The sequence below is a fragment of the Vipera berus genome (genome assembly GCF_964194415.1).
Source record: "Vipera berus genome assembly, chromosome: 4".
Lineage (NCBI taxonomy): Eukaryota > Metazoa > Chordata > Lepidosauria > Squamata > Viperidae > Vipera > Vipera berus.
Window position 1 is genome coordinate 111,057,040 of NC_138206.1, and position 11,844 is coordinate 111,068,883.

The window sequence follows — 11,844 nt, forward strand, 5'->3', positions numbered from 1 at the left end:
AGCCAAGAAGGCTCCGCGCACATTTGGACAATTCAGATGACCCTGAGGACACAGATAATCCCCCGAATGGCCTCAACCACTCTCTCAATGGGGGGTGAGGTGTTACCCCCCCCATTGATAGGGCTCGCAAGTTGGGCGTCCTCCTGGATTCACGGCTCAGTTTTGAAGATCACATAGGAGCCGTGACCAGGGGGGCTTTTGCCCAGGTTCGCCCAGTGCGCCAGTTGCGACCCTACCTGGACCGAGATGCCCTACGCACAGTCACTCATGCGCTCATGACCTCCCGTTTAGACTACTGCAACGCTCTCTACATGGGGCTGCCCTTTTTTTATTGAAAAGTTTTTCAATACATTTTATCTTTAACAACCCCTCCCCACCCACCCTACATGGGGCTGCCCTTGAGGACCACTCGGAGGCTTCAGCTGGTGCAGAATGCGGCCGCACAAGTTGTGATGGGGGTTTCCCGATACTCCCATGTAACACCTCTACTCTGCGAGCTGCATTGGCTTCCGGTTGCCCTCCGGGTGAGATTCAAGGTGCTGGTGATGACCTATAAAGCCCTAAATGGCTTGGGTCCGGGATATCTGAGGGAAACCTGCTGCCGGCATCAAGTTCCCTTCGTCCCGTGAGCTCCCACAGGGAGGGCCTTCTCAGGGTGCCGCCGGTAAAAGATTGCAGGCGTAAAACCCCCAGGGGGAGGGCCTTCTCTGTGAGTGCGCCTGCCCTTTGGAACCAGCTACCTGTGGAGCTTAGGACTGCCCCCGACCTTCGTTCATTTCGCTGGGACCTGAAGACCTGGTTCTTCGAGCTTTCCAGCCCAGGCTGAGAGTTTTTAATTGGGGTTTTTATATTTCTTCAGGGATTTAATTTAATCTTTTTTAATTGTTTTTTTGTATCGGTGTTTTAAGTACCCTGTAAACCGCCCTGAGTCCTTCGGGAAAGGGCGGTATATAAATTCAATAAAATTCAAATTCAAATTCAAAGAAGGCAAATGATCAGCAGTCTGCAAGGAACATAAATCCTTCCATTCCCCTCCATCCAATCAGAGCTGAAGAAGCTTCTTGGATGAGAAGCGAAACGCCTCCGAAGAAAAACAAGGAAGTCCATTTGTCTCCTGAAAAAGGACCTTGGGACAACCATGACCTGGATGACTGAGAATTTCCATAGAAAATGGGAAAGACATGAATCTTCCCGCTGACCTCTTACGATCTATGTTTGTTCAGCAAAGAGAACCTATTAGGAAATTTGTACTGCACTGCCAAGCTTCTTTACAGCAGATCAAGTTATTTTAGAAGGGGAAGACAAATGTTTAGCGTTTAGCAATGTTAAGCATCCTGTTTCTTCCTAAAGTGGTCTAGGATCCTCCTTCTGATTCAAATTTTGGCCTCTGCTAGTTAAAGCCCTCTTAGTAAGCACTTGGAGCAATTATTAAAAAACCTGCACATAAGCTTTTCCCAAAGCAGCAGCAGTCCTAAGTACGTTATCAGCAAAAATATATGCAGCAAAAGACAGGAAACACCTAGCAGGTATTTATAATAATTAAAGCTATTTCAAGTTGGTTAAGAATTAAATGCCAGATTCTTTCTCAGCAAGAGTGCCAAAATTTTAAGACTCCTGTTAGGGAGCTGAGTTTTTCTTTCAGCTACGGATGAAGTTAAAGGCCTGTGACGTTCCCCTCCCTGCAAAAAAAAATTAAATTAAATTAAAAAAGCCAGCAAAAGAAGCCAGGTTAAGTGAAAGTACACTTGAGGTAACTCTCACCCTTCCCACGATCAGAATCAAGAGCAATTCCATGAACATCCTGGCGAGAGGCACGACGGTGGAAGGGCTGTCCTTTGGCTAAAAACCCAAATAGTTTAAATGCTTTGTGGACCAGGTGGTGAAGCTCCCCTTCACCTACTGATCCTCTTGAATTTCTGGACTCAAGAAGATCTTCTCTCCGGGCTCTGGAAACCGTGCAACCAATGAGGAGATACTGACCCCAAGTGGCCAAAGAAGACAAAGGGACCGAGGGAAGAATTCCAGCACCCGTGTCCCAAAAAGCGCTTCGTTCAATGGGGCCTCCCCACAGACGGAATCCAAAATCTCAGCCACCGTTTCAGAAGGTTTCACTTCCCCAAGTTTGCCCTTTTCTTCCACGGGTCAATGAAGGAAAACGGGAGGAAGCTGCGAGCAACGTTGACAGTTCTTTCTTGGTCTGAAGTGGACGTGACGTGGGAGTGTGAGACAAACGGAGAGGAGCTGGCAATCGAAGGAACCACCACAAAAACCACTATCGTGGCTACCATCTTGGTTTTTTTAAAAACCACACCTTGTCCCCCCCCCACACACACACACCTACCCCCTTAGCAGAAATCCCAAAGTTTCAATAGATTCCCGGGACAAAAAAACAAAAAAACGGGCGCTCCTCAGCTTAAACACAGCCCCAGCAATCACCTCAGTGGGCTCAATGACCCGTTAGGAAAGAAGACGTTGGGATGTGTGCTGAGCGCGGCAGCTTCCCAATGAGGTCTTGAAGGGAAAGAGAGAAATACAGACCTCTAACAAGTGCTTCAGCTGAGACTTGTACTCGTTCAGTTCCTCCCAGGCCGCCTTCTTCTTGGCTTGCAGTTCACCGATCTCGTTTTTTAAAGGATGCACCGCTTCGTAGAATCTAATCTGGAGGCGCAAAAAAGCGGTTCCACAGCATTATCTTTCGAAGGAAGTGGAAGGACGGTGACTATTTTATACCTCGCTCTTCTCCAAAACTGACTTGCACTTCAGTGCTGAGCTGGCAGGTGGGAATTATTTGACTTTTGAGAATTCTCTGCAAAGCGCTTAAAATAAAGGCAGGCCTGTTCCAAGAAGGGGAAACGGTTTTTCTGTCGAGAGCCCCTTCCCCTTGTGGGCTCAGTGCCAGAAGCTGCACCATCTTTGTCTCTATTCTATTCTATTCTGTTCTGTTCTGTTCTGTTCTGTTCTGTTCTATTCTATTCTGCATTCTGTTCTATTCTATTCCGAATTCTATTCTATTCTATTCTAAATTCTATTCTAAATTCTGTTCTGTTCTGTTCTATTCTATTCTGCATTCTGTTCTATTCTATTCTGAATTCTATTCTATTCTATTCTATTCTATTCTATTCTATTCTATTCTATTCTATTCTATTCTGTATTCTGTTCTATTATTCTATTCTATTCTATTCTATTCTATTCTATTCTATTCTATTCTATTCTATTCTATATTCTATTCTATTCTGCATTCTGTTCTATTCTATTCCGAATTCTATTCTATTCTATTCTAAATTCTATTCTAAATTCTGTTCTATTCTATTCTATTCTATTCTATTCTATTCATTCTTTTCTATTCTATTCTATTCTATTCTGCATTCTGTTCTATTCTATTCCGAATTCTATTCTATTCTATTCTATTCTATTCTATTCTATTCTATTCTATTCTATATTCTATTCTATTCTATTCTATTCTATTCTATTCTAAATTCTGTTCTATTCTATTCTATTCTTTTCTTTTCTATTCTATTCTATTCTGCATTCTGTTCTATTCTATTCCGAATTCTATTCTATTCTATTCTATTCTATTCTATTCTATTCTATTCTATTCTAAATTCTATTCTATTCTATTCTATTCTATTCTATTCTATTCTATTCTATATTCTATTCTATTCTATTCTGCATTCTGTTCTATTCTATTCCGAATTCTATTCTATTCTATTCTATTCTAAATTCTATTCTAAATTCTGTTCTATTCTATTCTATTCTTTTCTTTTCTATTCTATTCTATTCTGCATTCTGTTCTATTCTATTCCGAATTCTATTCTATTCTATTCTAAATTCTATTCTATTCTATTCTATTCTATTCTATATTCTATTCTATTCTATTCTGTATTCTGTTCTATTCTGCATTCTGTTCTGTTCTATTCTATTCTATATTCTATTCTGCATTCTGTTCTGTTCTATTCTATTCTGCATTCTATTCTGTTCTGTTCTATTCTGTTTTCCTATTCTACTCTGCATTTATTCTATTTTCTGTTCTATTTCCGTTCTATTTTGCATTCTATTCTGCATTCTATTCTTCCATTCCATTCCTCTTCTTCCCCACATGCACATCCAGAGGGAGGGAGGGAGGGAGGGGAGGGAGACTGGAACCCACAACTCATGAAGGCTTTTGAAATCAGACCACAGGTTTCCCAGCCCTGAAAATCTGAAGGAGAAAGAAAGTGCTGCTGAGGAGCAACAGTCCATGTAAAAGTGAGGCCAGCGTAAAAAAAAAGTCAATCATCTTGCACACCTTATATTCATAGTTTATAAGTAACCTACAGGATGTGTTTGTTTGGTGTTTGCAGGTTGTCGTTGACTTACGACCACAACCGAGAGAGTTCTTAAAGTGAGTTTCCCCCCATTTTATGACCTTTCCTGTCTCAGTTGTCAAGTGGATCGCTGCAGGTGTGAAGCTGGCTTGTTAAGTGAATCTGACTTCCTCATTGACTTTGTCAGGAGGTTGCAAAAGGGGGATCACATGACCCCAAGCATATTGCAACCCGTCATAAATATGAGCTAGTTGCCAAGCATCCAGATTTTTAAATACGTGACCATGGGGATGCTGCAATGGTCATAAGTGTGAAAAAAGGGTCATAAGTCACTTTTATCAGTGCTGTTGCAACATCGAATGATCATTAGGTTTGTACGTTGAGGACTACCTGTCACTGGCTACTTCATTGGCCCAACTCAACCCCACTTGCTGGATTATGGGCAAATGAAGTAGCCAATGACAGGTGCTTATTATGTGAAATCACCTCTCAATAGAAATAAAGGGCAAGAATTTTTGGAACTGCTAAAACAGCCTGACAAATCTAGAATGTCTTGTACTCTAAACAAACAAACAAACAAGCAAACAAAAAAATCACACAAAGCTGTAGTCTAATGCTGTGACTAAAGAGATGAGAATGAGTTGGGTAAAAGCTACCAAGGACAGGAACATAGCAAAAAAAAAGGCCAGACAATAACATTTTCTCAGCCAGGAGACAAACAGCTTGGACGTGCCCATACCAAAACCAGATTTTTTTTAAAAAAAATGCAAATATTCCTCTTGTACTTTATTCCAGAATTGATCAACAATTACAAAACCTAATTCTATTCTACATTCTGTTCTATTCTATTCTATTTCTATTCTATTCTGCATTCTATTCTATTCTGCTCTGTTCTATTTTCCTATTCTACTCTTCATGTCTCCATTTATTCTACTTTCTGTTCTATTTTGCATTCTATTCTATTCTGCATTCTATTCTTCCATTCCATTCTTTTTCTCCTTTGTTTGTTCTATTCAAGCACTTACAGACACGTATTCAGGAATAGAAAGTTCATCTTCTGGAAGAGATTTGAGTTTGGTGTAATATTCTTCACTCAATTCAAGGTCACGTAGGCTACGACGTATATCTCCAGAGCGCTCTCGTAATTGATGATTGTTCATTTCTAGTTGCTTTTGGCGCAATAAGATGGTTTCCATTTCCTGTTTCATTAGTTCTTGATGTTTTCTAGGAAAAGAAATGTTCGTGACTTACCTAAGCATATTTATCCTACAAGACAGCAACATTAATTCTTCTGAATTCAACAAAAATCTACTCCCATTCATAGAACAATTACTTTAATGATATTTAAATAACACACAACACAGAAACCTTAATTGTTTATGCTGTTTCATCAAGATGGAAAACATACATAGTCTTTGTGAAGAAAAAACAAGGCAAGCATGATTCAAAAATTCAGCGCTAATATTTTCATCATAGTTGAGAGTGTGGTGCCTGAGTTTCAGTCCAACAAGGCTACCACAATTCCTACAAAATAGAAATGTGCAACATAATCTTATGCGTGCATTCAGAAGACCTAGGAGCAGACCCTATTTCTCAACTGTCATGACTTGAATGCAGTGCTTACGCTCTCTTGAAAACCACTGCCACCACAAAAACATCACAAGTTCCATTCTCATGAAATATGCTTGCTTTTTCAACACACTACTATCCTTCACTGTAACCTGGCTACCTCTTAAAATCAACCCATTGTCTGAAGAGCTAAGAAACTGAATACCTGGAATACTAATGCCTCCTTAAGTAACACCAGCTGCCTGCAATTAGTGCAGGTTCGCATCCCACCAGGCTCAAGGTTGACTCAGCCTTCCATCCTTCCGAGGTAGGTAAAATGAGGACCCAGATTGTTGGGGGCAATTAAGCTGACTTTGTAATAATGCCGCTTGGGGTGTGTGTGAAAGCCCTAATAAGCAGGTATATACATAGAATGAAGGCTACTGCTAAGCACGTTGATTTGTGCTTTAGATTGTAAGCCACCCTGAGTCTTCGGAGAAGGGCGGGATATATACATGCCCTTGAGGACCACTCGGAGGCTCCAACTGGTACAGAATGCAGCCGCGAGAGTTGGGTTGGGAGTCTCCCGATACTCCCATGTTACACCTCTGCTCCGTGAGCTGCATTGGTTGCCAGTTGTCTTCCGGGTGAGATTCAAGGTACTGGTAATGGTGTTTAAGGCCCTACATGGCAGGGGTCCGGAGTACCTCAGGGATCACCTGCTGCCGGCATCAACTTCCCTCCGCCCTGTGCGTTCCCACAGAGAGGGCCTCCTCAGGGTGCCACCGATCAGAGAATGTCGATTGGTGGCCCCCAGGGGGGAGGTCCTTCTCTGTGGGCGCCCCGGAGCTATGGAATCGGTTCCCGGTTGAGCTCCGGATGGCGCCCGACCTTCGCTCCTTCCGTCGCGATCTAAAGACATTCTTATTCGAACAAGCCGGCCTGGCCTGATGGGGGATGGGGGGGGGGTTATTGTTATTTTAATATTTGTATTTACTGTTTTTAGTTGGGCATATATTTAATCCCTTTTAACTTTTGTATCTCTGTATTTTTTATGCTTGCCCTGTTCACCGCCCTGAGTCCTCCGGGAGAAGGGCGGTATATAAATAAAATTATTATTATTATTATTATTATTATTATTATTATTATTATTATTATTATTATTATTATTATTATTATTATTATTATTATATAAATGGGATTTTAAAAAAAAACTTCCGAAAAACACCAAAGGGTCTTTTAATTCACCCTTGCTTCTTCCTCTCCTCTTCAGGCATAGCAATAACCATGCATTCCTTCTTTGCCCAAGAAAACAGTTGGCAGTTGGTCCATAACTGGAAAACTAGAATTTGGAAGCTAACCCTGGGTTCCGAGCCCAGTTGTTTGGGCTGAAACAAGTCGCAGCTTTCTGGCCTGGGAATATGTTTTGCCCAAACGAGAAAACAGAGGGGGGCAAAAATCTTCAGAAAAGCAAAAGAGGGAGCCTACCCTTTCCCACCCCAGCCAAGGCTCTGAATGTGTTTTTTTTTTCCATTCAAAGATCTGGAATGCAAGCACGGAACATAAAAATCGGAACAGTCTAGTTTTGATTTAACTCCTGCTTCTAAATTTGATAATCTTCACTTTCATACCTAGCATCTTCTTGCTGTAATGCCAGCTGGTTATCTAGCCGTAAAGACAGTAGTTGCTTCTCATGGACCGCATCATTAAGTTTCTCCTCCAGTTCTTCAATCTAACGATAAAGAAAAAGAAATAACGATTAAAGGGAGCCGAAATCAGATTTGTGCAGGGAAATTGAGAGAAGATGAAGATGTTACTGTAATTCTTAACATAAGCATTGCAACTCTGAAGGTTACAATTCTTAACACTAACACAGTCCTACAGGAGGTGCGGAAGCGCAGTGCAGCCGTCTACAGGCGCATCAAGGACACCATTGCTACCCCCGAGAAGCACTCCTATGCCTTCGCCAATGAGCATCACAAGTGGGTCCCGCCAGCTTGATGCTACCAAACCTGACCTCTTACACTGCAACGCCTCGGGGCCTTTAAGAGGCATGGAGGCTAACTCCCAGAATCCCCAGCTGCCTTAGGGGTTCTGGGAGTTGGTGTCCAGCCCAATTAAAGCCCAGAGAAACCTTGTTTTACAGATAATGCGGAATCTTTTCTTGGATCCTAAACTTCTTATCTGCTCAAAACCATTTGCTGCAAAGCAGCTGGTCAGTCATGGTGTGAAGGCAGAGTTATGGGTCCTGCCCAGACCCTACCTCTGACACTAACACAATTTGCTTTAACATTAGAACCTTTGTTAAAAAGGCAGAGCAAAGAAGGTGCTTCCTGCATCAACTCAGGAAGTTCAGACTGCCCCAGGAGCTGTTGATACAATTTTACAGAGGGATTATTGAGTTTGTAATGTGTTTTTCTATAACGGTCTGGTTTGGTGCAGCAACCAAACAGGACAGGCACAGACTCCATTGGATAGTTAAGACTTCAGAAAGAACAATTGCAACCAGCCTGACTTCCATAGAGGACCTGTATATTGCATGGGTCAGAAGGAGGGCTGAGAAGATATCTACAGATCCCTCATATCCTGGACATAAGTCGGGGTGGCGCCATAGGGCACTCCAGGCCAAAACAACTAGACCAGGGGTAGGCAACCTCGGCTCTTTTATGGCTCATGGACTTCAACTCCCAGAATTCCTGAGTCAGCTGACTCAGGAATTCTGGGAGTTGAAGTCCATGTCATAAAAGAGCCGAGGTTACCTACCTCTGAACTAGGCACGGGGACAGTTTTTTTGTCCCCTCAGGCCATCACTCTGCTGAACACCTAATTCTCACAGTGCTGTCTAATGTCTATGTATATACTCTCTCTCTCTCTCCCTTCCTCCCTCTCTCTCTTGCCCAGGCCTGAATCCTGACTGATACGGATTCCGATAAATTATATTCCAGTCTGATGTAGCAGTTACCAAAGATTATGTTGAGAAGCAATTTCTTCTAGAGCACGTACGGAAAAACAAGCGCTATCGATACCAGCAAGTTCAGTCCTAAAACACTTGAACATGATAATGCATTAAAAAAAGAAAAAGAAATAGAAAGCCATCCACTTACCTTTGTCAAGTACTCCACTTTTAAGTTATCTAACATCAAGTTCTTCTGAGAAAGCTCAATTTTCAGTAATTGGACATTATGCAGCAGTTCTTTCCTCTCTATAAGTTCTCTGGTAATTTTGACGGTACCTTCCCGATCTTCAGAAGAGGATACATCATCGGTGGGCAACGTCGTTTCCAAACTAAGATCTTCTGATTCCAAAGAGCTGGATACATTTGCTTTCTTGGGATCCCTAGAGCTTTTCCTCGACATCTTCGAGCAGGATGTAAAAACCTTCTCTTAAAAAAATGGTAACAAGCTTAAAAAGTAAGCAGAAAGAAATAAATTAAAAAGAGAGAGAAAGCAACAGTAAATGAAACATTTTGTTCAAACAGTTTCCATTCACCGTATAATAAGTAGAACAGGTCAAGTATAAAATTCTGTCTAAAATAAGAGCCATTTTGCAGGCAGCTACACACCTAGTTGGACCATAAGAAAGGCTGAGTGCCAAAGAATTGAGGGCTTTGAACTATGTTGCTGGAGAAGACTCCTGCGAGTCCCTTGGACTGCAAGGCGATCAAACCGGTCAGTCCTAGAGGAGATCAACCCTGACTGCTCTTTAGAAGGCCAGATCCTGAAGTTGAAACTCAAATACTTTGGCCACCTAATGAGAAGGAAGGACTCCCCGGAGAAGAGCCTAATGCTGGGAAAGATTGAGGGCAAGAGAAGAAGGGGACGACAGAGAATGAGGTGGCTGGATGGAGTCACTGAAGCAGTAGGCGCGAGCTTAAATGGACTCCAGAAGATGGCAAAGGACAGGAAGGCCTGGAGGAACGTTGTCCATGGGGTCACGATGGGTCGGACACGACTTCACAACTAACAACAACAACAAACATCGTCCAGTGTCATTTGTTGAGATGTGGGGCTGTCGAAGTAATAAAGGTGGGCAGCTGTAACCCAATATGGATTGTAGGAAGAACATTCCCACTGTTCTTTATTAAGGGGTGAACATACACAATCGTCCCTTTTGTTACACTTTGTATTAACTGAACTGCACATTTAGCAAACTATGTCTGATTTGTTTCAAACAAACCTAGTTGCAACAAGCACCATCTTCTCATATAAACAATGCCCTCCAATTCCTCCCTTTCAATTAGGCGATTGATTTAGCATGTTACCCAAATGTGCTTTCAGATCAAAGTGAACTTATTAACTCAGATCTGTATGTTTTCTATTCCTTGTGACTGGAGGCAGTTTGCATTAAACAAAAGCTACGATCTATTAAAAAAATTATTAAAAGCCCCAACTTAATAGCTTTACTGCTTAAATACCTACCCAACTCTAGAGTTATAGGTCACATTGTACATGAAGGCATTACAGTTACAACAGCAAAACAAATCAATCATTATAGCCACAAACCACAGTTAAGTTCAATTTTATGAACGCCTCCTGGTTTTGAATGTTAATGAAACAAAGGTGATCCTTACTGATTTTAGAAAGACCCGGCATAGTCACACTCCGCTTTGTATCAAGGGTGCAGCTGTGGAGGTGGTCAATAGTATTAAGTACCTGGGAGTGCAGATAATTAACAATCTGACTTGGTCTCTTCACATGCTATCTTTAGTGAAGCGTGCAAACCAGTACTTGCATTTCCTGCATCCGATGAGGACAGCACATTTTTCTCCTTCTGTCCTGGTCACTTTTTACATAGGTGACTGAAAGCATTTTAACAAACTGCACCACACTTTGGTTTGGTGGTAGCAGTGCCTCAGATAGGTCCACTCAGAGAGTGGTAAGGACAGCTGAGAAGATTCTAGGAAGATTGTTTCCCGTGATTCAGGATATAAGTGCTAGTGCTTAGAGCAGGCATGTAAAACCCGCGACATCACGTGACTTCGCGCAACGTCGTGCGACATATCATGACTTTTTCCCTATTGCTGCCAATGGGGAGAGCGCAGTTTCATCGTGATGCATCCGGTGCGCAGGTCGGCAGTTTGAAATGCCTGACTTAGAGCACTGTTAGAGACCCCACACACCCATCTCGTAGTCTGTTGCTGTTGCTCCTCTCTGGGAGGAGGTTTCAAAGTATTTATAGCAGGACTACTAGATTATGTAACAGCTTTGTCCCTTATGCCATCCATCTTATAAATTGATAGGATCCTTTTTTTCTGGCCAGGTATATTTTGGGCCATACATTCAAACTAGACTCTGATGTTTCTCTGCAGAGTGTGTGTGTGTGTGTGTGTGTGTGTGTGTGTACGCGCACACACACACACACAATGGTATTTTTTTTAAAGACCTGAATGCAACAGAATTTCTTTCTAATATATGCTGATTAGCGACAATAAAGCTTTTTATTCTATTCTATTCTTTGGCAAGGTTCAGATGCAATGGGGAAACCTGCGGCTTCAACCTCTACCCAACCACTGGCAAATCCAGGTCAGACTTAGGTGATCTGTCAATGCCACCATTCACCCAAAGGCAGAGATGGGCACCAAACGTCTCCATTACACTAACTTCGGATTTAACGGACCTTTTCCCTCCTGGGGTCCGTTAAATGGGATTGGCAGCAGATTTGGGGGGGGGGGAGCGGTTCCCTTCCTGTCCGGCCGGGCTCACCTGCTCGATCTCTCAGCTGGGGCGCTCGACGGTCACCCTTCTAACCGTCCCGGTCCTCGAAAGGCGCCTTACGGAACTCCCTTCCCTTCGCCCTGGCAGCGGAGGGCAAAAGCCTTCCGCTCGGCCAGAGGCAACCGGCGGGCGGATTGCGCAGGCGCGGGAGCCAGCGCCGCCTCTCCCTCCGTTGCAGCCATGGCAACGCAACGCTACGTTCGCGCGCGGCCGTCGAGATGGCCGGCCAGAGCGGCGGAAGCGGAAGCGGCGTTTTTTTTTCCCCGCTGGGCTTCGGT

The 11,844-nt window shown here is 42.9% G+C and overlaps 1 protein-coding gene across 3 annotated transcripts in view; it reads right to left on the reverse strand.

Moving 5' to 3' along the window:
• PIBF1 (progesterone immunomodulatory binding factor 1) overlaps positions 1 to 11,685 on the reverse strand; it is a 95,288-nt gene extending 83,603 nt beyond the window's left edge. For all 3 annotated transcript variants that reach the window (XR_014026316.1, XM_081326849.1, XM_081326848.1), the window contains exons 1-5: positions 11,555 to 11,685; positions 8,957 to 9,254; positions 7,484 to 7,584; positions 5,330 to 5,528; positions 2,539 to 2,658 (exon numbers count right to left, since the gene is read on the reverse strand). Coding sequence is in view for 2 of the 3 variants with exons in the window: in XM_081326849.1 (XP_081182975.1) it covers positions 2,539 to 2,658; positions 5,330 to 5,528; positions 7,484 to 7,584; positions 8,957 to 9,208 (672 nt within the window). In the remaining variant the exon portion in view is untranslated. The remainder of the gene's footprint in view (positions 1 to 2,538; positions 2,659 to 5,329; positions 5,529 to 7,483; positions 7,585 to 8,956; positions 9,255 to 11,554) is intronic.
• Between the last annotated feature and the right edge of the window lie 159 nt (positions 11,686 to 11,844).